Source organism: Fusarium pseudograminearum, chromosome 3 (assembly GCF_000303195.2).
Source record: "Fusarium pseudograminearum CS3096 chromosome 3, whole genome shotgun sequence".
Classification (NCBI taxonomy): domain Eukaryota; kingdom Fungi; phylum Ascomycota; class Sordariomycetes; order Hypocreales; family Nectriaceae; genus Fusarium; species Fusarium pseudograminearum.
Window position 1 is genome coordinate 659,228 of NC_031953.1, and position 27,764 is coordinate 686,991.

Genomic DNA, 27,764 nt, shown 5'->3' on the forward strand with positions numbered 1-27,764 from the left:
GCAGTAACAGTAGTTTAGTGAATTTAATTTGATGTTCTTTTGCTGACTCGTTTGTATGCACTCAATCAATCGTCCCGATATTCCGCTCCATCATCATCTAGGTCTCGCTTCCGCTTCGGTTTCAATCCTTCCCTCATTGCCTCCGCTCGTTTTATGCACGTCTTGCATAGGTATTTACTGAGGTAGACGTCCTCAGAGATGAATCGGGGGTATGAGCATGCTTTATTTTCTTTGATGGCTTCTGGACATGGTGTTTTGGTGCTCTTGATCTCCACATAGAATTTGCAATTCTCACAGTGGCAGATTTTAAACGTTCTGGTACACATGCTGTTGATGATGGATTGTTGGTGTATAACTGCGTATAAGGGCTGTTGACGTAACTGTGTTGAAGTTGGCTTGTTGATGAAAGAAAACACGGCTTGCTTTCTGTTGGGATGACATAGAAAGTACAGCACTACAGTAGTTGAAAGGAAGTCACCATGGGACGTTCATTCCTTCTGTTCCTTTTTGTCAAAAGGCAGGACATTCCAGCGTTATCCACAATCGTACTATCTTTACTTGTGCTGATCAAAGTGTTTGTCCGTGGTGTTGGTTCAAGTATTGCCTATTCCAAGTAATCTTTCAGACGCGCACGTTCGGATATATGCCATCTACTGTGTTTTCCATGATTTTTGTAAGGTTGTTCAACTAACTGGCGATGAACAAAGCGTTGAACAAATGAACAGTGAAATCACATCCCCTTGTTCAACTGCAATCAACTTGTATTCTTACAACAGATGCATGCATGTTCGCTGTGTGTCTTTGTTCCATTTCTTGCAAATGAAATCTCCAGAGTCCTTTAAAAAGAACTCCAATGTCGTCAACAATCTCACCTTCTTCACCAACATCTCTAAACAACAGACACATCCACACACATTTTTCACAAATCACTCACCAGACAACCAAACAACCAAACAAACCGTCAAAATGTGTCAGTTATCGACCACCGCCATGATCTGCGAGCAATGCCGCCGCCTGATCACCTACGCCTCCGTCAAGTCCTTCTGCAGCACAGAAGAGTGTATGAAGAAACTACAGGATTCATCCCAGTATGTTTCCTGCCTGACATGCAACAAATGCAACCCTTCTGGCAAGGGTCTAGGTAAGGTCTAGCTCGGTCAGCCCGCCAGCCTAACCCCGGAATTCTAGGCTGTCCAGTTTAGGTCTAAACTGTTCCATGGGTTCGCCGAGCCGGGAACTTGAGGCTAGTGGCTCTTGGAAAGCAAGCCGAGGTTTGGACGGACGTCATGGATTGAGATGTTAAAGGAAAAGTTTACCCTGGAGGATATTGTTTTTTTATTATGGTTATAGACCATGTCACTCTTTTAGATCAATTCGCTCTTTTGAATACCAATTCACTCTTTTACCCCCAATTGAACGTCCATCGTGATTGTTTGTATGAAATTTCCAGGTATCAAGCTCCCCTGTAACCACAGAACGGTTCGCGCTAGCTGACAGTGGATTTTAGTGTAAGCACTCTATTCGAGCCACTGTAGTCATAGCATTCATGTCCATCGCATTAATTAGAGATACAAATTACAGATAATAGGCACACGACGTGATGGCCTCGTCAATGTACCACATCCAGATCACCAGATCTTGAGAGCAAATTCTGCATCTCAATGAAAGCCTAACCAGCCACCTTGTAACCCATGGTCAACAGTCAACCTACCGTTAATTTCCGAGTCAATAAATGCGGGGATCAATATCCACTCGAGTCAAGCATCCACAACGTTGAACAGCCAGCCACTATCGACGGCACGAGACTCTTGGAATTGAGTTTTTTCGGATGCAAGCGTATATCCGAAGCAACCCATATGAAGCGTTAACGGTTAAGAATCATGCACATCGACTGTCAAAGGTCCGAATATTCACCGTAAAGGATGGGAGACATTGAGGAAAAGACGGCAATTCTGAACGGCATGTCAGTCAACAAAAGCCAGACCCTCACGTGCACTGGAAGGCCTGACAATCACGCCCAAGTGACAGCGGTCTAAGGGCCCCAAAAGTATCGCTGTAACCTAGGGCGTCACCAGGCCAGTGTACTGGGTCGATATCCTGTCCGATTACTGTGAGGTGATTTCGCGGGGGAGAAAACGGGCAGGGAGAGACAGCAGAGTGACCAGCAGACAAGTGATACAATCACTATTTCCTAAGTATTTCATTGTACACCGGGTGAGTTTGTCGTCGTCCGTTGAAATACTCCGCACAAGAGCCCACAACAGGGCCGAATTCAATTGCGGAGAAGAAAACTGAACCCCGGCCCTTCCCCCAGACTGTCAACGACGCACTAAACCCCCGGCAATTGGTCTAGAGACGACCAGACTACGACTGGAGAAGAAAACAAGGACCAAAACCTATTTAATGTCTGGATAATCCTCGGTCGCTCGGTGGTATTGACGGCCGTATTATTAAACTTGTGGCTCCCTCGTGGAGATGTCCTTCCCCAGGCTTTACAGGTTCCCGACATCACCAGACCAACTCGAGTTAGCAGACAAGACTTGCCATCTCTTCTTTCAGCATACCATGACACCATCATATCCAAAGGCTTCTACTTTCTGCAGCGCCGTCGATCCCCATTGGACACGCACAGTGGTATCGGTTAAGCTACGGCAGAAATCAACCAAAGTTCGCCGATGGGACCCAGACCAGGGTACAACCTCGTAAACTGGGAATGCCATCACAAGACAATCGACTCTACTCCGCATCGCCATCCCCGCACAGCTCCTCTTGCCGTTCAAGAACCAGCTCGGACGACGCTAACTTTTTCGCAATGACGCACTTGTTGGGGTGATAATTTCTCGCAACGGCGGGCATGCACCGAGGGACGAACCTGCTGTTACCGAACTGGGATATATAAACTTCAACCATCGCCTACCATGGAAAAAAGGATCATCATCACAGAGCGCCATTCCATCTCTCCTCCTCCCTTCCACAATGGCTAGCCTTCGATCCGTGCTGGTCTCTGGCCTGTTGGCCACGAGCGTGAGCGCCCAGAACTTTGGCGGTGGTGCTCGCGACGAGGAGGCCTTCAGCTGGGTTCAACCCAAGAACACCACCATCCTTGGACAATATGGCCACTCACCTCACTATAACTCCAGTATGTCCAACTACCCCAAACACCAATTCGTTTGCTAACATCACAGCCTATGCTACTGGCAAGGGATGGGAAGAGGGCTTCGCCAAAGCCAAGGAGTTCCTCGCCAAGCTGACCCTCGAGGAAAAGGCCGACATGGTCACTGGAACTCCCGGTCCCTGTGTTGGAAACATTATCGCCATTCCTCGTCTCGGCTTCAAGGGTCTCTGTCTCCATGACGGTCCTCTCGCTATTCGAGTCGCCGACTACGCCAGTGTTTTTTCTGCTGGTGTTTCCGCCGCTTCTTCCTGGGACAAGGACCTTCTCTACCAGCGCGGTCTCGCAATGGGTCAAGAGTTCAAGGCCAAGGGTGCCCATATCCTTCTCGGACCCGTCGCCGGTCCTCTTGGACGTTCTGCCTACTCTGGCCGCAACTGGGAGGGTTTCTCCCCCGACCCCTACCTGACCGGTGTCGCCATGGAGCACACCATCAACGGTCACCAGGACGCCGGTGTCCAGGCCACTGCCAAGCACTTTATCGGTAACGAGCAGGAGGTTATGCGAAACCCCAACTTCAAGAAGGACGGCTACGTCGGCGAGGTCGACGAGGAGGCCCTTTCCTCCAACATGGACGACCGAACCATGCACGAGCTTTACCTTTGGCCCTTTGCCAACGCCGCCCATGCCAAGGCTGCTAGCTTCATGTGCGCCTACCAGCGTCTCAACGGCTCTTACAGCTGTCAAAACTCCAAGCTCCTCAACGGTATCTTGCGCGACGAGCTCGGTTTCCAGGGCTATGTCATGTCTGATTGGGGTGGCACCCACGCCGGTGTTGCCACCATTGAGAGCGGTCTCGACATGGACATGCCCGGTGGCATTGGCGCCTACGGTATGGACTTCAAGGCTGGTTCTTTCTTTGGTGGTAACCTGACCCGCGCTGTCACCAACGGCACCCTCGAGGAGGCCCGCGTCGACGACATGATTATGCGTATCATGGCTCCTTACTTCTGGCTCGGCCAGGACAAGGAGGACTACCCCTCTATCGACGAGTCCAGCGCCGACCTCAACACCTTCTCCCCCCGAAAGACCTGGCTCAAGGAGTTCAACTTTACCGGTACCCGCAGCCGTGACGTTCGCGGTGACCACGGTGCCCTGATCCGCAAGCACGGCGCCGAGTCTACTGTCCTCCTCAAGAACGAGAACAACGCCCTTCCTCTCAAGAAGCCCAAGTCCATTGCCGTCTTTGGTAACGATGCTGGTGATATCACCGAGGGTTTCTACAACCAGAAAGACTTTGAGTTTGGTAACCTTGTTGTTGGTGGTGGTTCCGGAACTGGTCGTCTGACTTACCTCGTCTCTCCTCTTACTGCCATCAACGCCCGCGCCAAGCAGGACGGAACTCTTGTTCAGCAGTGGATGAACAACACTCTCATCACCACTTCCAACGTCACTGACCTCTGGATCCCTGCTCTTCCTGATGTCTGCCTTGTCTTCCTCAAGACCTGGGCTACCGAGGGTGCTGATCGTGGACACCTCAGCGTCGACTGGAATGGTGACGAAGTTGTCCTGTCTGTCGCCAAGTCTTGCAACAACACCGTCGTTGTCACCCACTCCTCCGGTATCAACACTCTCCCCTGGGCCGACCACCCCAACGTTACCGCCATCCTCGCTGCCCACTACCCCGGTGAGGAGTCTGGCAACTCCCTCGTCGACCTCCTCTACGGTGATGTCAACCCCTCCGGCCGTCTTCCCTACACCATTGCATTGAACGGTACCGACTACAACGCCCCTCCCACCACTGCCATCAACACCACCGGCACCGACGACTGGCAGTCTTGGTTCGACGAGAAGCTCGAGATTGACTACCGCTACTTTGACGCCCAGAACATGTCTGTCCGCTACGAGTTCGGTTTCGGTCTGTCTTACTCCACCTTTGAGATCTCCGACATCTCCGCTGAGCCTCTCGCCGACGACATCACTGCCATGCCCGAGGCCCTCCCCGTCCAGCCCGGTGGCAACCCCGCCCTCTGGGAGAGCATCTACAACGTCACCGTTTCCGTTGCCAACAGCGGTAAGGTTGACGGCGCCACCGTCCCCCAGCTCTACGTCAGCTTCCCCGAGAGCGCCCCCAAGGGTACTCCCCCCAAGCAGCTCCGTGGATTCGAAAAGGTCTTCCTCGAGGCTGGCGAGAGCAAGAGCGTCAGCTTTGAGCTGATGCGCCGTGATCTCAGCTACTGGGATATCATCTCCCAGCAGTGGGTCATTCCTGAGGGCGAGTTCACCATTCGTGTTGGATTCAGCAGCAGGGACTTGAAGGAGGAGACCAAGGTTACCCTTGTCAAGGCTTGAGCGTGTCTTAACGATGTATGAGTTATGTTATACCTATTCGCTGTAGATATTAATTAGTACAATTACGATTATCATTACTAAAGGTCTCCGATGTTTGTGATGTCTTGCATTTAATTGACTGATTTCCTGATCGATTAGCGCAACTATATGCACGGAAGGCCCATAAGAAGCTACAGGCTGTCTAATTACTTGTAGACATTGAGCAGAACAATTACGATTACCATGGTATTGAGTGTTTGTGTAATGTCTGCGTCTGGACCGAATTCCCTTTCACAACTGATTAGTGCGCAGGTCATGTAAGAAGCAATGACAGGCTTGCTTGAACTTGTATAATTTATCGAAGGGGCATTTATCTACTATGGCTACCACTGACTACTTCTCAAAGACAGTTTGAAGCTACAGGCTGTCGAGTGTGACTTCACAATGCCAAAGCAATGGCTGTGTGTTGCTGCGATGGGCGCAATGCCACCATAGTGCCAGTTCTTCCAATTCTGTTACTTTAATTACCGTTCGAGAGGGGTTTGCTAATGGCATATTTGCAAACGAACCGCGGTCTTCTATAATATTCTTTTTGGTGCGGAGTCCTGATCAATGTAAACAAAACGCAGTGGCACGTGAATCGAACGCTGCAGCAACTACCTGTATGTTTAGTTGCCTAGCATCGTGATAAATCCTCGTTTGATAGGCATCACTCTCGAACAAACGTGGATCTTGCATGTTTGTAGTTCACTCGATTACCCAGCAGCGTTTGACAGCAGACAACCCCAGATATAAAAGAGGCTATGAGCCACTTTGTCAGAGACTTTTCTCTTCATCCGCTACATCCCAAGGATACAGGCCAGGACGCTGAGCAAGGACTCGCCATCGTAAGCCACTCGGCTCATCACACTGCAACATGCTTCCACGACGCAGCGCGACAATGGCTCCTCCCGACCTCAACGACGCCCAGCGAGCCATCCTGAGAAACGCGGGCATGGAAGAGCTCTGGGGCAAGATCTTCGAAAACTGGTCGCCTGGACACCGCATCCCGATGCCCGTCATGACCAGACACACTTTCGTGGAATCCTCCATCTCAATCGGCCGTCTTAAATGCAACCAGCCCCCCGGCGGCGACTACCTTGTCCCCTGCCCCAAGTACCGCAAGGAGGGCGCCACAGTCTACCTCGCGGTCAAGCGCGACGAAAACGACAACACTGCCTTTTTGTGGTGCGACAAGAAGGGCGAGCCCGTCAAGCGAAGCCAGATCATCCCTCGATGCGATGTTGATATTTATCGTCTCAAGGAGATGCTCTGCGAGGATTACAACAACAATGAATGCTACTTCATCGACGAGTACAACGAAGCTATCAAGATTGCTCATGGACGTACTGTTCTGGCTTTTCTCGTTGCGCGGGCTCATCGTGATGGCGGACGTGATCGATCTACTCCTCACTTCTGTGAAGAGACGTTCAGGTACAAGGCGCATGTCTTTTGCTTTGAGGATGATCCTGAGATCAACGGAGACGACTGATGCTGGGGTCAATACAAGCTGGTGGAAGCATGATGGCATGGGGAGTTGATCAGAGCTCAGATGGTGATTAGAGCTTGGGGTAAACATCTCGCAGCATCGTATCGGATGGGAAGATGGCTATTCGTAGCCGGTCTATCCAGATGGACAATATACTCCCCTCATTCAGAACTACTAAAGAGTGACATGCCTCTGACAATATGCCTATTTAAATACAGTAGCCCCTTGACACCCAGCAGTGATATCGTATCTAGGTCATGTCTACCTAAAACTTCTACGTATAAATACTGTCTCCCGCCGCTTGAGTATGGCCAAAGCCTCTCGAGCAAAAGAGCCAACAATAGCCAGCACTCTATCGACAACAGAACAACACTCCATCAGACAGTTTCTCATTCACACTAACTAGCAGCAATGTGTACCTACTACACGACAACCGTCCGTTGCAGCAATTGCAACGACCAGCTTGACCTCCTGCGCCGTACTGAGTATTGCAGTATTTACAAGAACCGCAGGCGAGCTATATGCAAGCGAAGAACGATGCACAATACAATAAAGGTCAACCCAAGCCAGTGTCCGATATGTTCCAAGACAAGCAATTTTCTATTAGACTGCAAAGAGGTGGAACCGAATTGTCGGTCGGTCTAGGACGGGGTCGACAGTAGCAAGTCTCTCTAGATGAACAATTGACTCCCTTAGGCAGAGCTGCGACAGTGACACGATGCCTTTTTGCCCTGTGACAAGATGCTCGCTAAGCGGCGGCGCATATAGTAACTCAGATGTCGTACGCACATATTCTACGTATAAATACTCTCTCCCGCCACTTCAGTTTCTTGACCCAAGGCGCAAACAGCATCTCATTCATGCTAACTCAACAAGACAATGTGTTTCCACTATAGCACAAGCTATCGCTGCAAAAAGTGTAACAATCTCGTGGACTTTACGTTCTACGATGACTTCTGTGACGTTTACAAGAACAACAAGCTCGCTACGTGCAAGCGGACGCCGATTCATGATGATAAAACAGTCGATGAGTCCAAGTGCGACGTATGCAAGGCAAAGGATACACCTGCTCAATAGTGCAGTAAAGAATTTGGATAAAATTGGCTGATTTGTTTGGGATGGGGGTGTTTGGGTGGATACTTAACATGGTTTTGGAATGAAGCTATCGTGAACTTTTATATGGAATGACCAGTTTGACCTACCAGTTCGTTTTTAGTCGTTAAAAATTGCCATACAGTAGCAAAAATGAAAACTTGAATCCAGTCAAATTCATATCATTCTAGTCTCTGTAAATCTGGTCATAAACGTATAAACCTGTCCTTCACTGGTGGTGTTGTAGGGTATCCCATCCACCCATGCACCACCAATTTCACATCTATCACAGCCCGTGCCTAAATCTTCATGTGGGGCAAGTTTAATGAGTCTCGAAACTTGAAGGAACGCGATAAATTGCATAAAGCAGTCGCCGTGACAAACTGATTCATGACGAGTAGCGCGGGGACTGCGTCGATCGAAGGGCGAACAAAGACATTCCAACGAACCCAATCGCTACGGTGATTACTACGGCAACCTTGATCAACGTGGTCCAAAGATGTCATTGACTTTTGGATGTCAATTCTTTATGTAAATTCGAATCCAAATTACTAAAATGGTTCAATATCAGAATCGCGAATCGACACGGATCAAGAAGCGAGACTGATGTCAAACTCCACGGATCGGAGTTCTCCATGCAAAGCCCTAGACTAATCCTAGCTTGCGTTTAATATTACTTGCACAGGAACGAATAGAAATAAGCCCAGCCAGACATTTTCCGACTAAGATTGGTCTGGAAGACGAGACGCGAACCTAGAGCAGTTTCAACAAAGAAGCCAGGATTCTGTCGGTGGAGACGTGTTGTAAAATTGGAGGTTAAACGAGAGGTTGGCTTGCAGCGTTTGTCGGGCAATCCACTCATTCAACAGGATGAAAGAAAACGTCGTGAATAAAATAATTAATTGGCAGCAAAAGAAGGCAATTAAAACATGGTCTTGCAAAAAGAAAAGACAAAACACAAATAGCAACGGAATAAATTCGAGACATTCTCCTGTGATGCCAAGGATGTTCCCAGCTCTGAGCACAAGCCTCAACGCAGCCACTATAACTCAGCGCGTCCAGTGGACGTCATCCTTATCGATACGCTAGCTCTGAGGCCTTAGGCCCACCCACTCAACGCGGCCTGAGTCGCGTAAAGCACCCCCTATAACGCCGTGCACATCTCCGCTGTAACTTATGCTCGGTCCCCTAATTTACAGCACCACCCCGCTGAAGCTCTCTGCACAAAAACGCCAACGCCAAAAATCACGGAGTCGCGCAAAGTACTTGGCCGCGTTCCCGCGTGCCCACCCAAAAGTAGTGGAGCGGGTCACCTCTTAAATACCTCCCATCACCAAAAAGCACACCACACACACACGACTCTCTCACTCTCGGCTCTGGCTCTCTCCTGCAACCAAACCTCTTTTCCTCGAAAAGTTGTTCATTATTTCATCTTTCGTCCTGTGACCTCATCCATTCATCTCGTTCTATCTCCTATTGCAAACCGAGTCTACTCTACTGATCAACTAGACCGCCTTTCGTGTCGTCATCCATCGTTCCACCGAGACTCGATTTCCACCACGAGGCCATCGTCGAGAAGGAAAAGAAAATACTGAAAGGAGAAAAATACCAACATTGATTCTTCATCTCGAATTGGATCCGGCATTCCAACGCAAAGCCTAACGCGTGCTTGGGTCTTCGCTTCTGGACGCGATCTCTCGGCCCTCGACCTTCAACCACGATACGATTTCATCCAACAATCAAAATGGACTCTCTCGGTTCATCACCTCGAAAAGGCATCTCTGCCTCGCCTACGCTGCCAACCATGAGGTCCTGCTCGCTCGCCGGATCTAAGCGTTCCGCTCCGACTCTTCTCCCGCCCTTTGAGCCGCTCACGTCCTCACCACCAAACCTCCCACGACCAGTGAAGCGACAGAATCTCGGCTCAGGCTCCGGAACAGGCCGATCTCGTGCTCACCTCAAGTATCCTACTCCCGTTCCGACGTCGAGCACGGGAATCTTGTCGAGCTCCCCGCCTCAACGGTCCGCAATCGCTTCCGAGCGAGCCCCGCTTGCTGCCGTCCCCGCCGTTGAACTGTCGGAAAACGGCGAGACACTTGTCATGGGTCGATCCTCCAACTCGTCCCACTACCAGATCTCCGCTGATCGTCTCGTCTCGCGTGTCCACGTCAAGGCTCGCTACGTTGCTGCTTCCAGTCCTCTCGAGCCCAGCAAGATTGAGATTATCTGCAATGGCTGGAATGGCCTCAAGCTGCACAGTCAGGGCCGCACCTGGGAGCTTTTCAAGGGTGATAGCTTCACCAGCGAAACCGAGGGTTCCGAGATTATAATTGATGTGCAGAACTCGCGTGTTCTTGTCCAATGGCCTAAGCGGGTTCTTGACCATATTTCCGATGCCGTTTGGGACTCTCCTCCCTGCCAGTCTCGTGTTCAGGCTATCTTCCAGTCTTCTCCTCCCCGTCGAGCTTCTCGTATTGCATCTCCCGAGAGCCCCACGCCTGCCAGTCTGTCCAGCTCTCGCCGTCTCCAGGCTCTACTGCCAGGACAACGTGACATTGAAATCTACGAGGATGATGCTGAACAAGGACTGTCGGAAAAGCTCGATTCATCTAGCATTAATGTCAGCATGTGCACCGATGTGACTGCTAGCTTCAGCAGTGAAGTCAGTGATGAAGTTGAGGAACACGATCCTGATGAGGAGAACGACCCCATCATCCATTCCTTTGGACCCTTTGGCGCCGACATTTCTTGCCGTCTGGCTTCGATAACTACAAAGTCTACCAAGTTCTTCAAGGGCGCCAAGCGAGCTGATCCCCTTCACAGCGATGTTGCTTCTGATCTTTTTGCTCCTCGCCAGATCCCCACTGCTCCCCAGTCTCCACGAAAGCAGCACACCAGGACAGAGTCTCCTCTCTCTTCACCCCCTCGCGTCTCTTCTCCTACTCCCACCCCCGAGACCGAGGCCAAGATGTCCTTCGAGACCAACCCTGCTGTTGCCAACCATGTCGTCAATCAGCTTGCTTTCTCGCGCCTGTCTTCAACCCCTCTGTCCACCATCATGACTCATCTCCCCACCGAGGAGAAGCGAGACATCACCCGGGATGATCTCCGCGATGTTATCGAGAGCACACCCTGTATCGGCATCATCAAGCGTCAGGGCAAGGATGCAGCTGGCAAGCCCCTCGAAAGCGAATACTACTATGTTCCCGAACACGACGACGACCAGCAGCGACGCCTCGCCGTTACTGACGGTCTCCGCAAGCCCAGCCTCCGCGCTTGTCGCAAGCAGCACAAGGTTTGTACCCCCATCACTCCATAACGGCCACAAGCTAACAGTGTAACAGCAATACTACTGGAAGCGACCCAAGACTCCCTAATTCACTCGCCCTTACGTACATACGATTTTCACTCCGAGAAATGAGTTTACGCAGCTCTCGATGATTAAGTTTACTGTTCTTTTCTAACTACCGGTGGAGGATGTCTGTTTTTGCTTTATACCCCCATTTTTATCTTCCCCCCAATTGTTTGTTGTATTTTATTCTTTCTTGATTCACGACGTACTCTCAAACTGCATAGCCTGGGCGTATAAAGTGTTTCTGCATGATGGAGTTGAAAGGGAAAGGATTGGACCACCAAAAGGACAGAGTATGCCATGAGGCATGGATAGATGAAAGGTCATGTTTGGTGCCAGAGAAAAGGCATGGAAAGGGTTTAGCGTTTTGTCTTAATGGATGTATGACATTGTAGGAAGATAAGTGCAATGATATTACCCCTGTTGATCAACCTGCTTGACCTTTCATGTGAAGATTGTAGTTGGTGGATGATCTGATAGATCATGAGGTCCATTTGGAGTCTAGATTTGCTGTAAGCCAGATGAGGTGATGATGATTCCACCAACGAACGAGGGGAAACATATTGGGGTACCCCAGAGTTGACAATGAGTACTGTTACATCCGTGTTTATGTATCCGTACATCCAGAGTACTCTTACCCGTAGCCATCCCGATCCTATCAAACAATCCTCTACAGTCACCTATGTTACATCAAACAGTCTACCTACACGCAGTACCCTTAGAGCTTACACTCCGTCACAATGCATCCATCCGCACATAATCACTCACAAAGCATACGATTCCCATCCCGATATTCGATCCGCAAACTCTAAAAACCCCAAAATTATCACGCCCCAGCGTCACACTCAAATACAAGAAATCCCCTCCCCTCCATCAGGCCACTTTTTCGCCACCTCTAGCCATGCATGTGAAGCTCAAGAGGGGTTTTGTTCAACAATGATGATATAATAGTACCTGAGCTGTTTTGTTTATAAATAAGAGGTTTGTCTCGTGGAAGGAGGGGTAAAGAGGATATTACTGAGACATTGAGTAAACTGTGGTAACGCTCTGCATACCAACACAGCCTATAAAGACACTCATCAACCTACAACACCACCATCAACAATAACAGCAACTATCATCATCACTGACGACTATAAAAGTATCTCATCATCAATCACCATGGATCGTCAACCAACCGCCATCAATACAGACCACACCTCTCCCCCATCTGAAGGTACACAGCACAAACTCGTCATTCTTTCCAAGCTGACGTCGGAGTCTGCAGCTCCTACTTCCCCATCCGCTCAAGCTGGTGCCGACCGTTGCATGCGCCACACGAATAGCTGGACACCGTCAATTCAGCGTCGACAGAGTTGGAGTCCCGAGGAGCGAAAGCACGAGATGCACATGGACAAGATTGGGCAGGTTAACACGGGGCCTGGATTTACAGAGCGCGAGGGTAATTGATTGGAGTTTGGTGAATGGGAGGACATAATGGCAAATCGGTGGACAAAAGGGATCTACCAAGGTGCAAATTGTACTACAACAGCTGCAGAGACAGCACAAGAATGAACCAAAGCAATGAACGAGTGTTTATTCGTACCTATCAAATGTGAAACGATATGCCGAGGTATCTTGACTCCATAGCTCCATGTTATGCATGCGTACTTGCGCATCCTTCATAAACCCAACAAAAGAAAACACCGCTTGAGGGGATAGCAATCTTGGTCCCATTCGCTGCCCAAAACTCCAAAAAAATTCAGTGCTGTCAGTAATCCGTTCAGACGCTGCTTGCTGCTACAGCCCTACTGGGTAGCAGAAAAGTTGACCTCCTAAGTCTTAGGGTATAGAAGTAATCAGCCTAAGGGCATAGTCTAAGTAGCATAAGATGACCTACTAATTTCGTCTCTTATGCTCTCATCCCCTTGGTGCTCAAATATTCCACCAACGTGGCCGTTGCAAAGGCTCCTCCTGCGATCCCAATAGTCCCCACAAGGACCTTGCGACCCATCTTCTTTTTGGGTTCACGACGCCTGGACTTCTGAGTCGCTTCATCTACAGTAGAGAAAACACCACCGTGACGGATCATCGCATCATAAGAGCCAACAGATTTCTCCGAGATTGGTCGTATCTGACGGCAGACGAGCATCTGGCGACCGCCTGAAACAACTTCATACCCTTGCTTCTGAAGTGATTGAAGGAATGGAAGAAACTTGGCAGGTTCTGCCAAAAGAAGTAGTGCCTCGGGAAGGGGCAGTGGGCTCTTGTTGTCATAGGCATTCGACATAGTTGGCGCCACGTGCATCATCTTGGAAGCTGGATCGAAGGCGATTATCGTGTAGGAAGTGGATTTAGGTATGGTAGTTCTGCGGGACTCAAGTTTGGGCTCCTCAGACTTGGGCGGCTCAGATTTGGGCTCATAGTGCTTCTCCCATACAGGTGCAGTCGAGCTTCCACATTCTTCCGAATAGCTGGTCTGTAACCCTTGAGGTTGGTGTGAATAAGAGTCCTTGTGTACCTTACCCGACCGGTCCAATGCTGGCTGAAGTTTCGTTCCTTCCATAGGAAAGCTCTCGTCCATAGATCCAAGCTCCTCGTTGTCCTCGATGACAATTGAAACATGTCCCGATGATCCCCCGTTGTTTGGCAGTAGTGTTGACTTGGATGATGAGTTACTCTTGCTCCACGACGCCGCAAACTCCTCTGGAAAGTCCCGAGCATAGTTGCCAGTCAACGTACGTCCAACTTCGGAATTGCTGGCCGTTTGATGCTTGACCCGTTGACTGTTTTGATGAGCTCTACGCAGAACAGCAGCTCGAATTGTCTCGGCACTACCGGAGTCGTCGACACTAGTTTCCATAGAGTCGGGAATAGATCTATTCGAGGTTCCACAATAAGCATTTGGTGCGTCCGGGGATTTTTGGGAACCTGCCTTGGAATCGAACTCTCGGAGGCCGCGGGCGACTTCATCTAGAGGGATTGACATATTACCATTGGGTTCGTTGTGGCGAACTGCAGTGTACTTGTGCAAGTCCTGGTAAACCTTGGAGGCTTCCTCGGGGTGCACGGGGTATGCCTGAGCCTGTGAAACAAACTCGGTAGGTCTGTAGCTGCCAAGATCCGTGTAGGCCTTGGTCAACTCTTCAGGATGGACATGTTGTCGGGTGGTCTCTTCATAGCCAGCAGAGGGATACTTGTGCAGATCCTTGTACTTGGCTCCGGTGTCCTTGGCCTTGGGCGCATCGTTCTCAAAAGAAGCATAGGCCTTCAAATCAGCGTATTGCTTGGAGGCTTCCTCGGGGTGAATGCGTGGAGCAGCGTCAGCATTTGCGTATTGGCGGTACCCTGGGAGGTCCTTGTACGCCTTGGAAGCCTCCTCGGGATGAACGCGTGAGATTGGAGGAGAGACGTCTCGAGTTGCGTAGAGATGTGTGTCCCTGTAGCTCTTGGACCTTTCCTCGGCGGTAGGACGTCTCAGACCATTGGGCTCGTTCCACCTGACAGCACCGTAGAGGTGAAGATCGTCATAGTTCTTTGACAACTCTTCGGGGGTGGGTTTTCGGAGACCATCCGGTTCATTCCAGTGGACAGGTCCATAAAGGTAGAGGTCGTCGTACTTGCTTGCAAAGTCCTCGACGGGAGCATCAACCTTGGGAGCCAGAGGTTTACCGCGCATGGTTGTGTCCATCTGAGCCTTCTCGTGTGCCTTTAGGGCTGCCTGACTAACCTCGAAGGGGCTGGCATAGGTATCCAAATCGTCGTACTTCTTGGACTCCTCTTCAGGGGTCAAACGACGTAGACCGTCAGGCTCACTCCATTGAACCGGCCCATAAGATCCAACATCCTTGTAATCCTTGGAGACCTCCTCAGCTGTGCGCTCTCGAAGACCGTCCGGTTCGTTCCAGTAAACCGCCTTGTAGTTGTTGAGGTCATCATAGTCCTTGGACAATTCCTCACTGGACTGCGCTTTCAGACCATCGGGCTCGTTCCAGTAGACTGGCTTGTACTGATCCAAATCTTGATAAGCCTTGGACTTTTCTTCGGCCGTCAATTGGCGCTGAGCGAGGGCACTGTCAATACCAACCGAAGAGTACTTGTCAAGATCGTTGTATTTCTTGGAGTTTTCTTCAGTTGTCGGTTGTCGTTTGCCATCGGGCTCGTTGTATTTGACAGGCCCATATTTATCGAGGTCGTCATATTCGACAGCTTTTTCCTTGGTAGATGTCTCATCGATCTCTGGTTTATACTTGTCTAGATCGTCGTACTTCGGGGCGGCAGGCTGTTGAGATACCTTCCCATCCTTGACAGGCTTGTACTTGTCCAGGTCGTCGTACTTGGGGGCAGACTCAGCTTCAGCGGTCGCCTTGACAAAGTCGATCGGCTTATAGGCTTCTAGATCGTCATATCGTGGTTTCGGGGCTGTCTTGGGGGCTTTGGGAACTCGGCGATTCGTAATAGGGTCGATAAAACTGGCGTCCTTTTTGTTTGCGTTGTCGGAAACTTTCGCATCCGGGCGGAGACCAGCGAAGTGGTGACCAGTGGTCAATGTGGCTTTGCGAATATTGGCTTTGTCATCGCCGCGAAGTAAGTGATCGATAGCACTCCTTTCCACGTCCTCGATGCCTGCCCCAGGTCGAGCACCCGCAAGGTCGCCCACCCATGTCTTGACTTGCTCGACACTAATGAACCCGGTAGAATCGGCAGTCTGGTTGAAGTTCTTCATAGCTCGCCTAAAGGCAGCTCTTGATCGATTCTCCCAAGAGACATTGCGAGTCAATGACGCAGGTTGTATTGTAGCGGAATTGCGTGTACTTCTACGTTGGGGGAGTGTGGGCGAGCCCAAGGCAGAAGAGAAACTCCTGTGGTCGCATCTTGATTGTAATGAAACAGTAGAGCGGAACACGTTCGAGGCTTGAGGTCGGCTTTGGAGGAGCTTCTCACTCGTCCAGACACGTGTGGTAGCCAGCATCGTGAATTTGAGATATTTGTAATAAGCTTTCGAGGTTAGTACATTGCCGAGTAAGACAGGCTTGCATATGCTGCTGCAATCAGGCATACACCATTAATTGCTGGAACTCACCGGAAGGATATTGAGTGGAGGCCCAGTGACGATCTTGGTATTGCTACTCAAGAGCTCACAAGGCATACAATGTGTGGTGATAGGCCGAAGACGTCCGTTTCTTGTAGTGAGACAGCAGCGACTAACACAATGATAATTGAACGGATGCGAGCTTGAGCGATTGCAAACCAAAGGATAATGTGAGACTGGGGAATGAAGAGAAACAAACAGACTACATGAGGGGAACCAGGACCTTAAAACAACATGGATGGATGGAACGGAAGCAGCAAACGACACACGATGAAGCCCTGTTTGGTCAGGAACCTCAGGTTCAATAAAGCCGGGGCAGGAGGAACCAAGTGGGGCCACTGTAAAGTTGGGGGAGTGGGGAGGATTCAAGGGAAAGAGCACTGTAAGATGTGATACAATTGGACAGAGCTTGGATAAGATCTAGAGGCTTCTTGGTGACGCCGTGATACTGTGACACGAGCTGTTGTGACTCGTGTCCAACGCCTTGTAGCATTGTGGTTGCACTGTACAAACTTCATACCCAAAGATATCTGACGCCCTTAACACCGCAAACGTGTCTCAAGCCTACAGACGGCTCAGGCAAGTCAGCGTGTCTTACCAGCCGCTGCAACAAACTGGAACCTGCCTGTGATGCCCTGTGCTGGGGTTGCATTTAACGACCCACTGTGGTCGTCCATTTGCGGGGGAGTCAGCGTCAAACCCGAAGCGGCAAGTGGATGATATCCCGCTCGTGCAACAGCCGTTGACGTCAAGCTCGCAGATGCCTCTAAGCCCTTGCTGAACAGGTACTTCTCACCGAGATCTTGTACAACTCGGCTTGAGGACAGATATAAAGTTTACGTTGGCTACAGTAACGGGTAGCTATCGTGAGCACCGTAAACGGTTACTCTGTTTATTGTTTGGCGGACACTCAAACTCTCAATGATACAGCTCACATGAAGCAACAGGGATCTCGTTCTGTACTCGGCTTATCAGAGACTTGGCTAGGGTCTTTGTGGCTTTGAACCCCTAAGACATGCATCTCAGGACCAACGGAAGCAGCAGGCATTGACGCGATGCGGCTATGTTGAAGCGGAGGACAGAAGCGGACAAACAGCATCCGGCACTGATGCTAACCCAAAATATTGCCGTTCTTATCACGCCAGCCGGTGGTCTGGACCGTCCCTGATAAACGATAAAACGAAGCCGTCTTCATTTGTTATGCCTCTCGATTAAATGGCGCATGCGGCGGTGATCAGACAAGTCAATTCCTCGTACCAGGGTGTCCAATCGCAGGACGACCGGGTCTTTGTCACTGAAACCAGAGACACCGTGACTCTCACATGCAGCGACGATCCATTGCAAGCTCAAGCGGTTCAATAGGCCAAGCACTCAGCATTCTGTGCTTTTCACGGCACAGGTTTCAACATGTCGTCTCTATACTCTTTTTTACGTAGACGTGTCTTTGTGCGTCTCTCCATTCCCAGCATCAAATCTCATTCATGACCGAAGTGATTTCTGCGTCGCTTAAAGTGCGTACTAGCGCAATGTCCAAACTTATGGCGCATGCAAGACGACGATTTAAGCAACCTGGCACGATTACAGGGGCTCAATCGACTGATTGGTACAGAGTATGTTTGGAGTCGCTACTTTTAGCCCTTGGCAGTAAGATGCCAGGTAGGTCGGATATAGGACCATGGCTAATAATGATTGAGCATCTTGTGGCCATCGTTTCGACTGTATTTGCTTAGTTATTTCTGTCATATAGCAACGATAATGTCTCCGTTTTTATCTGACCGGCATGGATGGTGACAGTTCAATACTGTCGACAACAAGTAAGGATACGGTTGTTAGTTGAAGGCCAACGACTCATACCTAAAATCTAGATATCAGAGACGATCTGAAAAGAAACCGTTACCAACTTTGAGCACTCAATGAACCTTTTCGTAGTTATACATCCCAGCAAACCTGCATACTGAATATGTACCTTGATTCTCAAGTCGAACCGCCTGTCTCAGGATAAGGAATGCCTTCAATTATTCCCGCGAGACCGGGCGCATCTCAGATTTTCGTCAGAAATTCAGCCGTTTCGCCAATAACCAGGTTGTCGATAAACTCAGCAATTGCCCCATCGTCATCCGCAGTCGATGACCGGGGAAGCTCGGCGTGAGTCAAGCGAGACGGCAAAGTGTCTTCGGCGAAGGTTTTCATGACAAAGCTCGAGGTGCAATATTAAGATATAATTAGAAATATAATCACAATATAAGAATAAGAGGATCTCCAAATTATCACCCTTATTAGTCGTATGGTCATTCATTCTTCATCAGTCATTCTCATCGTGATTGAGGCTCATCTTCAGTGGAACGACACGACCCGCTTCCACTAAACCAACCACGGTCCGTGCTCGCATGTGACATCACTTGGTCCCTCACCACCAAATTTGATATCATCATCAGCCTTGCAAGCTTCTACCGTTTTAGAGCGCCATCAGCCGAGCGGCACCCGACCTGTGTTTCCCTTTTGCATTCCTTTTACCTACATATTTTGATCTACGCCGACGACCACACCATGAAACGGTCACAAGGGAAATCTGCCGGCCGTGGTTTTGAAGGACCCCGCTCCGGCTTTGGAGGTTTTGGAACCGCAGCCTCCGGAACTTCTCTGTCGTACCTCGCCGAGCCTCCCTCGTTCTCAGCTATTTCCGATCCAAATGTCGTTGTTTCGCTCAAGAATGTGTTAAAGAAAGACAGCACCACCAAGGCCAAGGCGCTCGAGGAGCTATTAGCTCATGTTCAAGCTCACCCATTTGAAAAGGATGGCGGGGTTGAAGAGGGCATTCTAGACGTTTGGGTTAGTAGGCAAACAGCTGCAACAATGTTCAGTAACTTATACTTTGCAGGTCCAAATATATCCCCGCACATCGATAGACAACTCACGCCGAGTCCGCGAGCTTACACATAACCTTCAATTCGAGCTCATGAAGTCTGCTCGCAAGAGATTTGAACGCCACCTACCAAAGATCGTCGGCGCATGGCTTGCTGGTTTATACGATCGCGACCGGGTAGTGGCCAGAGCTGCTAGCGATGGTCTAACCCCATTTCTCAACACCCCTGAAAAGGTCATTGCGTTTTGGAACAAGTGCCAGGCCCAGATCCTTGACTACGCCATTGATGCTATCCAGGAAACACAAGACACTCTTAGCGACGAACGATCTACAACAGCCGAGGACGCCGAGGCCAAGTACTTTCGAGTTGTTACTGCCAGCTTATCTCTTGTTTTGGGTCTACTGCAAAAGGTCGAGCAAAGCAATCTAGAAAAGTTGCAATCACGTTACGATGACTATTTTGCAGAGGAAAACGTTTGGAAAACAATCACCTACACCGATTCAGCAGTCAGAAAGACCGTTTGCCAGCTTCTCTTTGCTTCTATCGAACGCAAGCTACCCTACGCCGACGACACAAAGGTCAAGCAGGCCTTTATCACAGGTGGCTTGAAGACCAACCAAGCTGGTTCTGCTCTCGAGTATGTGCGGGCTTTGACAAAGATGACACAAAAGTACCCTGATGTTTGGACTGCGGCAAAGGTTACTACTGGACCAAAGTCACCCCTGGGTAGAATGCAAGCGTTCATCTCCAAGGGATCGCAGGGAAGCCCTCCAAAGTTTTGGGAGTGTCTGGATCAATTGTTAATGGTTCTACCATCTGACCTCATTACCCCGGAGGTTGCCTCGCAATTATTGTCCTCTCTCAAGTCAGGGATTACACATCGCGAAGAACCACGAATGAATACCTCATTTGCATGGAAGTGCTTCGTCGATACCGCTAAGCGACTACTCAAGAATCTACCCGCCGACGACCAATTGCCTTTTGTTCAGGAACATCTGTTCCCTCTTATAGAGCAATTTCTTTTCTCGGTATCAGAAAAGACCGTCGCCATCCCCATGGGTCCGAATGCCATCTCTGTACTTGTAGAAGCCTACATCGCCACTGTTAAAGCTTCTCCCTCCGTCGTGTCAGCATCCGAAGAGGAATGGAACCGACTCGCCAGCATCTTTTGTGCAAAGATTTCCGGCTCCCTGCCCGAGGTTTCCCGAGAGTACCAACAGTCCCAGGAGAAGATTTCAGAAGAAGGTCGACGGTGGTTTGGTCTTGTTGGCCAGATTGGGGACAAGATAGCCGAAACAGATGACGTCCCCGACCATACAGCGGAGCCCTCTCTCAAGGCCATCAGTCAGAGTATCGCTCTTTTGGAGAGTCGCAATCTGAAGCCTTTTGGTGCGGCTCGAATCATCGAATATGCGCTGAGCATGGCCCCTCGCCTCTTCCATGGTGATGGAATTACAAGACTCTCGACATTCTTCACTTCGCTGGCTCGAGACGATGTTGCTAAAGCTGTTTCTTCACCTTCCTCCCGCTACCTACTCTCTTCTCTCCACCTACTTGGCTCTGTGTCTACTCAATTCGCCCCTATCTGGAACTCTTGGGTCGAGGCTGTGCTTGATCTGCCGTCCGAGCCAAGCCGCGATGTCGCCCTTGCATCTCTCATCTCCAACGACAGAGGAGCTGTCCTTGCCAAGGGTAACATGGACTTGCAAAAGCACATTATCGGCCAAGCCGTGCTTCTCGCAGTTGGCAACAGCAACGATTGGGAACTGTTGGAGGCTGCTGTCACATATCAAACTCTGACAGATGCTAATTACCGAGAGCTTGTGCAAACTCTTGTTGAGATTCTTGAAAAGGACCCCTCAAAGACTGCATCCACACTGCAAGCTTTGGAGATTGCTGCCAAGGGCCGACCTGAGCTGTTCTCCCGAGACGATCGCGTTCACACGACTTTGGTCGCACTCCTCTTGGGTCTCTCTGAGCTTTATGACTCTTCCATTTCTTCCAAGGCCACTGCCATTCGTACTCTGCTGGACAGCCATACGGGTGGCAAGTTGCCTGTTGTTGCCGTCGTTCAAGCTAACCTCGAACGAGCGGGAACACAATCTCTAGAGTAAGTTGTCCGATTTGTACAGCCGACTAAGCTAATTCATCTACAGTATTGGCACATTGGTATCTCAGGCACAGAATGCCGCTTCTAGCGATATTCCATCTGAGGAGCTCTTCCCAAGCACCAACGTGTGGATGAAGGAGCTTGCACCTTTCCTTGAATTTTCTGTGAACCCGGCGCTGTCCATCACCAACAGCACCGGCGGTGCGTCTGCATTAGTCAAGGGTACACCTCGATCCACGCTGCTACGAGTCCACCGAGATAGAAAGGGACGTTCTATTCCCGCCCGAATGGCTCTTTACGTGTCGCAGCTATCAGAAAAACTTCCGCTATCGCAACTGCCAAAGCCTTTCCAACTCGAGCTTCTCTACCTTCAATGCTTGACTGTACAGCTCATCTCTGATCAAATCACTTGCATGGAGGAGAACCGGTTATGGCAGACCCTCAAGCATTCTGAGGCCAGTGCTCAAGCTGAAGAGTTTGTCTCCAAGACACGTGCAGTTCTAAGCGATCTGGCAGCCGACGCTAAAGTCTGGAGCGACTCAGCTGAAAAGCCAATCATCCAAGAGCTTATAGATCTGTTAACCGAGCACTCGAAGGACTTGACCCCCAGAGGTCTGTACAGTGCAAGGGCACTCAGTGAGCTTGTGCAGTTCTTGGCAGAGGCACACGGAGCATCATCCGGGTTCGAGGATGCTCTTCTGAAGCCCGACGTCCTCAAGGTCAGCCCCACGACAGTGCTCCCTGCCGCTGCCATCATTGCCGGGTTTGGCGAGACTCTCCAACCCTCCAAGGCCGCCAATACCTTTTGCAATAGAGTTGTAAGCGAGATTGCTGGCGTCAGTGCGGAGAGTGACAAGACCCTGATGACTTTGGTCTTGCTTTCGTCTTGTGCTCAGATTTACGAGGCGGGCGAATTGCCTGTGGCTAACAACCGAATCGTCTTTGCTGTCCGACAGATTACTTCATGGCTTGATGAGCCCGAGACGTTGAGCCCTGCCCTTTGCGCCGAAATCTGCCGTTCTCTCAACAAGCTCCTCCCATGCATGAAAGATGTCTATGGCTCGTACTGGGAAAAGGCAATCGAGTTTTGCATCTCGCTATGGAACCGCGCCCACGAATTTGAACTGAACGAGGCCCTCCCCCTCATCCACTCTTCGCTGAAGCTATACAAGACTATCGAGTCTCTTCCGGAGCCCAACGACGATCTTGAAGATGCCCTCAAGGAGTTTGCTGGGGCCAAGCCTAGGGCTTTAATCGAGCTCCTGCGACTCCCTCGGGAAACTACTTCTCAACCTCTGGAAATTGTGGATGCTATGCTTTGTAGAGAAGTCGAGAAGATTTCTCTTCGTCAAGTCCCTGATCTCTGCGACATTTTTGGCTTGGTGGCGTCGGATTCGCGTGACATCCAAACAGCTGCATACAATCTGCTTCACAAGGCTCTTCCTGAGCAGCAACAGCAAAAGTCGGTTGACGCCATGTTGGACAAGACAGGTATGTACAAAGCCAGCTTAATTGACTCAATACTAATGTGTATAGATGCTCGACTGCCTGACGAACTTCTGTCGCTTCTCCTCGACGCTCCCACCCTCGAAAAGTACTCTGACGAGATGCTCGCAGAGTTTCCTTCATCCATCCGATCATACCTCCTATCATGGAAGCTCGTATTCGACGCTTACTCGACGTCGTCGTTTAAGATCCGCAACGACTTTAACGATAATCTCAAGCAAAGTAATTACGTAGGGCCATTGCTGGACTTTATGTTTGACGTCCTCGGACACTCGGCCGCACACCCTCTGAAGCTCGAAAGGATCAACCTTACGTCAGAACATATTCAGGATTACGACGTCAAGCTCGCCGAGTCGGAAGCAGAAGAGAAGAACATGCAGTGGTTACTTGTTCACATATTTTACCTCCTGCACAAGTACACTCCTGGCTTGTTTAGATCGTGGTATATCGACTGTCGCTCGAAGCAGACACGAATTGCGGTCGAATCTTGGACAACGAAATACTTTTCCCCTCTCATCATCGCAGATGTTCTTGACGAAGTGCAGCAGTGGGCTGATACTCAAGAACCCCCAGCCATGGACGAGCAGGAACTTGCTGTGCGAGTTGCTCGAGCCGCGCGTGAGATCATAGCTGGCTACGAAGTTGACGAAAGCCAAGCTGCCATCTCCATCAAGATCCCTCAAAACTACCCCATCGAGAATGTCGTCGTACAAAGTCTCAACCGCGTCGCCGTCAACGAAAAGAAGTGGCAGAGTTGGATCATGACGACACAGGGTGTGATCACCTTTTCCAACGGCAACATCATCGACGGTCTACAGGTGTTTAAGCGCAACATTATCGGTGCCCTCAAGGGCCAAAGCGAGTGTGCTATTTGCTACAGTATCATTTCAACGGATAAGCGCATGCCGGATAAGCGGTGCACGACATGCAAGAACTTGTTCCACAGGACGTGTCTGTACAAGTGGTTCCAGAGCAGCAACCAGAATACTTGCCCGCTGTGCAGAAACCCCATCGACTACTTGGGTGCGGATACACAAAAGAGACGCCAGGGTTAAACAACATTGAATAGGCGAGATAGAATAAAAGAATTTTGAATTGACGTTGTAATGTTTTGCTTGAGCTAGGTATGATTGCCCAAACCCGTTATAAAGTCCAGAATGTTCTACATCTTCATATTCACTCCGCCCATCTCTTTATCAGTGCTGTCGTTTGGCACCTCTGTCGCCATCTCTTGATCAGTGCTGTCGTTTGGCACTTCTGTCGCCATCTCTTGATCAGTGCTGTCGTTTGGCGCATCTGTAGCCATCTCTTCATTACTGCTGTAGTTTGGCACCTCTGTAGTCTCGCCACCACTGCTGTCTTTTGGCGCATCTGTAGCCATCTCGCCATCACTACTGTCATCTGGCATCCATGAAATCATCTCGCCACCACTCATGTCGTTTGGCGCATATGTAGCGATATCCTCCTCATCGATGTTAGGGTCGATTGACAACCATTCCTTCATCTGCTCATCAAGTTCTACACTGCTGTCGCCCTCGTCGTCAGAAGCCAACTTTTCAACCGCTCCAGTCCGATCCACGCCTTGCATAGGACGAGGATAAAATGACATTATCCAACTCTCAAACTCGCCTCGAACCAAATTGGGAAGAAGTTGTGGATTCGTGAACGATCGATTGGCAGGAATAGTGTGGCCGAGGGAGAGTTCGGAATCCAACCTGTCAACCACCGCTCCAGTCTGATCCACGTCTTGCAAACGACGAGCATAAAGTGACCTTACCCATTCCTGAAGCTCGCCTCGAACCGAATTGGGGAGGAGCTGTGGATTCTCGAACCGTAGGGTGTCAGGAAGAGTGTTGTCGAGGAGGAGTTCGCGTGGGCAACTGTCGACTGTTACGGCAGGGCAATGGTTTTGGAGATGACGAGACAAGTGATATGGGTGAAAGAACGTCTGGCAGCATCGATGACAATGGTCATCGCCGTTTTCCGACGGGGGAGAATGCGGACGGATAACATGTCGCCTGTGGCTCCAGTCTGGGATGAATGAGCCTGGAGCAGACCATCTCCGCCAGTGGTCTCTTCGTCGGTACAACGGTATGCCGGTGTCGACATGGATAGATTGGACGGGATCACGGCTGTTGATACCATCGACGCGTTTGCCTGTCAAAATGTCGTTATCTACTTCGTAGTCCGGTGTATGTATATATCGTCTGTGGACTACGTTCCAGTCGACATCAAAGTCATCGATATCATCTTTGAAGCAAACGGCAAAATCGTCATCGGTGGTTTTGACATGAGTATCTTTGACACGTGTATCTTTGGCATGATTATCTTCGACATCAGTATTTCTGACACGAGTATCTCTGAGATTAGCGTGTAGTGCATAACCGACGGGGGGAATAGTAGCAGCAAGGATGTAGGGCTTATACGAATCACTGGAATCACTGGAATCACTGGAATCGTCGGGGCCAGGGCCAGCGGGTATGTCAGTTTCTTTCCTATGCAAAGTGCATGGAGTGGTTACCTATAGTAAACATTGTGTTGGATTGATTCTGGGTTATTTGTGATGAAAGTGTTGTTTAACAAGAATGTGGATGATGGAGGAGGAGAGGATCAAAACAGCAGACTCCATTTCATAGTTGGATGGAGGCCTGATGGAATGGATAGTGCTCGATTCAGACTTTCTAATTACATTGTTTCCTCTCATATTTGGCAGGTGTGTCTCTGCACCTGCCTTGTGGCTCATTATGGTTGCGCACCCAAAGCTCCATGTTCAAGAGCCTACAGACAGTTAGTCATATTCGCAACAAAGTGATAGACCTTGCCTGTGTGGAAGTAAGTCGCTGGCTATCATATCGCACAAGCGACGACACGAGATCTGTAAAGTCGGGATGCACGTTGGGCAGAAGCTCCTCCCAGTTTTGACCGGGGAAGCTGGTCCAGAGCTCAAAGGGAGCGACCTTGAACTGCTTTGCTTCAGGCCATGTCTCGGGAGTAGGTGTTCCGATGGTTTTGAAGATGCTGAGAATGAGACCCAACTGGTTACCATCTTCGTGAACGGCACGGGACTCGAATATGGGGGTAGGGGGATCGCGAAGAACTTCTGAGAGCATGACTCCTAACCCCCACATGTCGACTTCAGGTCCATAGGATTTGTGGCCAAAGAGCACATCGATTGCGCGGTAGGGACCAGTTCCAATGTCGAGAATCTTGTCGTTGGCTGGCTCTGAGTGTATTGATAGCTCGGGATGCCACGCTGTGCCAAAGTCGGAGAGATATGCTGGGCCTGTGGGAGAAGAGAGGAGGATGGCTGATGGCTTGATGTCTCGATGTATGATGCTTTGAGTGTGTATATCCTTTAGACCTTGCAGGATGTCCCGAAAGATTGACCGCACAGAGTCTAGAGGTAGAGGTCCTTGGGCGAGTACATCGGCTAGAGTGTATGTCATAAAAGGAAAGACGAGAACAAATCGCTGTTCCTGGTCGCGAAAGGTCTCGAGAAGAGGGATACATGGTGATCGCAGCGTCTTGAGAATCTTTGCCTCGCGCTGAGGATTATGAGGCTCGATATCCTGGTACGTGACAATAACTTTGAGAGCTTTGTCGCCTGAACGGTAAACCTCTGAAGTGACACCTTCTGACACGGGTCGACAGTTTTTGTACGACCCAATCCTAATGCCAGAGTCGATCTCACTCTCTACTTCCTGTGACAGCGGGGGTGTAGGAGTTGATGTCGGTTGACAGGCGAGATTATACTCTTCCTAGGCCTTGTCAGCGGTTCCGTGAGTTCTGGACCGCTACATGGCGTGGGCGGACCTGAGTAGAAGAGATTTGGTAGGCAGCCTGTTCAATGGCGATGGCTTCGCTCATGCTGGAAGCCGAGAGGGAGTCTTGGCTAGAGATAAGTCAGCCTTGGGAAATGTCAAAGGTTCAAGTACTCTGTACATCTTTTGAATTGTCTCATAGCGCTGAGACATGGATAGAGCTGCTTTCCATTCTGGGAGTGCCATTGTTGGTGAGTAGTGTATCTGTGTACAACTTGCAGGGTTGTAGTGGTTGCAAGTCAATTGAAGGATTTTGGAATGGTACGAATCGCTGTCAAAGTCTGGAGCATGACAGTCAAATTTCCGGCAAAGATCAGCCCTTTGACCAGGATGTCTCAGGTTCTTGGTTTTTGGTTTCTGGTAGAGAAGAGGCCCGCAATTTCATAAGTCAGAACAGGGCACGGGAGGAACAAGGGAAGCAGGGGATATTATGCCAATGGAAGAAACATGAATAGGAATGTCAGGATTGAATGTCAGAATGCTTCTGTTTAGGTGTCATGATTCAATTCATTGGTGTTGATATTATGTAGATATTGATAGACCGAGGTCTAATGAGGTCATGTTTATTTGTGTCCTCGTGATTTCTACTGCTCTAATGCTATGGAGAACTGCTAAGCTCGGCCAACCACCAAGCGTCACTTATTACCTTCTCCACCATCCCTAAATCGAGCTACCCCAGCCAAAGTCCAACCCAATTCAGTCAACGCCAGCCCTGTCTTGGTCTTGTCTTGTCTTGCTTCCAGCCTCTCCTCTCCTCTTCTACTTTTAACTTGGTCCCTTTAGCCGTTGTCACTCCCAGCCAAGGCACTTTGTTACTACCAGACACAACAACTCTTCTCCCTCCAACCCTGTGTCGTCTTGGATCTGGGCACTTTTGCCATAACCTACTCCGCCTCATCCGATCACCTACCATCGACATTGTTTACCAACGGCGTACAACTCGAGGCCTACGTACATAACGAAGCTCCTACTTTTTC

The 27,764-nt window shown here is 49.9% G+C and overlaps 9 protein-coding genes across 9 annotated transcripts; 7 read left to right on the top strand and 2 right to left on the bottom strand.

The window, feature by feature from the left end:
- Nucleotides 1–966: 966 nt before the first annotated feature.
- Nucleotides 967–1,665, top strand: FPSE_03937 (uncharacterized protein; the record flags this gene model as incomplete). Its single annotated transcript, XM_009257055.1, has 2 exons — nt 967–1,141; nt 1,589–1,665. The coding sequence occupies 2 exons, from the start codon at nt 967–969 to the stop codon at nt 1,663–1,665; spliced, it is 252 nt and encodes an 83-aa protein (XP_009255330.1).
- A 1,311-nt stretch (nt 1,666–2,976) lies between these two features.
- On the top strand, nt 2,977–5,464 carry FPSE_03936 (uncharacterized protein; the record flags this gene model as incomplete). The annotated part of the gene is made up of 2 exons (XM_009257054.1): nt 2,977–3,139; nt 3,186–5,464. The coding sequence occupies 2 exons, from the start codon at nt 2,977–2,979 to the stop codon at nt 5,462–5,464; spliced, it is 2,442 nt and encodes an 813-aa protein (XP_009255329.1).
- Nucleotides 5,465–6,359: 895 nt separating this feature from the next.
- On the top strand, nt 6,360–6,974 carry FPSE_03935 (uncharacterized protein; the record flags this gene model as incomplete). Its single annotated transcript, XM_009257053.1, has 1 exon — nt 6,360–6,974. The coding sequence occupies one exon, from the start codon at nt 6,360–6,362 to the stop codon at nt 6,972–6,974; it is 615 nt and encodes a 204-aa protein (XP_009255328.1).
- A 715-nt stretch (nt 6,975–7,689) lies between these two features.
- On the top strand, nt 7,690–8,048 carry FPSE_03934 (uncharacterized protein; the record flags this gene model as incomplete). The annotated part of the gene is made up of 2 exons (XM_009257052.1): nt 7,690–7,752; nt 7,890–8,048. The coding sequence occupies 2 exons, from the start codon at nt 7,690–7,692 to the stop codon at nt 8,046–8,048; spliced, it is 222 nt and encodes a 73-aa protein (XP_009255327.1).
- Nucleotides 8,049–9,807: 1,759 nt separating this feature from the next.
- On the top strand, nt 9,808–11,440 carry FPSE_03933 (uncharacterized protein; the record flags this gene model as incomplete). The annotated part of the gene is made up of 2 exons (XM_009257051.1): nt 9,808–11,358; nt 11,408–11,440. The coding sequence occupies 2 exons, from the start codon at nt 9,808–9,810 to the stop codon at nt 11,438–11,440; spliced, it is 1,584 nt and encodes a 527-aa protein (XP_009255326.1).
- A 1,136-nt stretch (nt 11,441–12,576) lies between these two features.
- FPSE_03932 (uncharacterized protein) lies at nt 12,577–12,864 on the top strand (the record flags this gene model as incomplete). The annotated part of the gene is made up of 2 exons (XM_009257050.1): nt 12,577–12,631; nt 12,683–12,864. The coding sequence occupies 2 exons, from the start codon at nt 12,577–12,579 to the stop codon at nt 12,862–12,864; spliced, it is 237 nt and encodes a 78-aa protein (XP_009255325.1).
- A 442-nt stretch (nt 12,865–13,306) lies between these two features.
- FPSE_03931 (uncharacterized protein) lies at nt 13,307–16,366 on the bottom strand (the record flags this gene model as incomplete). Its single annotated transcript, XM_009257049.1, has 1 exon — nt 13,307–16,366. One exon carries the CDS (start codon nt 16,364–16,366, stop codon nt 13,307–13,309), a length of 3,060 nt encoding a protein of 1,019 aa, XP_009255324.1.
- A 2,667-nt stretch (nt 16,367–19,033) lies between these two features.
- FPSE_03930 (uncharacterized protein) lies at nt 19,034–24,021 on the top strand (the record flags this gene model as incomplete). Its single annotated transcript, XM_009257048.1, has 4 exons — nt 19,034–19,315; nt 19,365–21,460; nt 21,507–22,951; nt 22,997–24,021. 4 exons carry the CDS (start codon nt 19,034–19,036, stop codon nt 24,019–24,021), a joined length of 4,848 nt encoding a protein of 1,615 aa, XP_009255323.1.
- Nucleotides 24,022–24,128: 107 nt separating this feature from the next.
- On the bottom strand, nt 24,129–26,973 carry FPSE_03929 (uncharacterized protein; the record flags this gene model as incomplete). Its single annotated transcript, XM_009257047.1, has 4 exons — nt 24,129–25,461; nt 25,784–26,724; nt 26,780–26,858; nt 26,909–26,973. The coding sequence occupies 4 exons, from the start codon at nt 26,971–26,973 to the stop codon at nt 24,129–24,131; spliced, it is 2,418 nt and encodes an 805-aa protein (XP_009255322.1).
- Between the last annotated feature and the right edge of the window lie 791 nt (nt 26,974–27,764).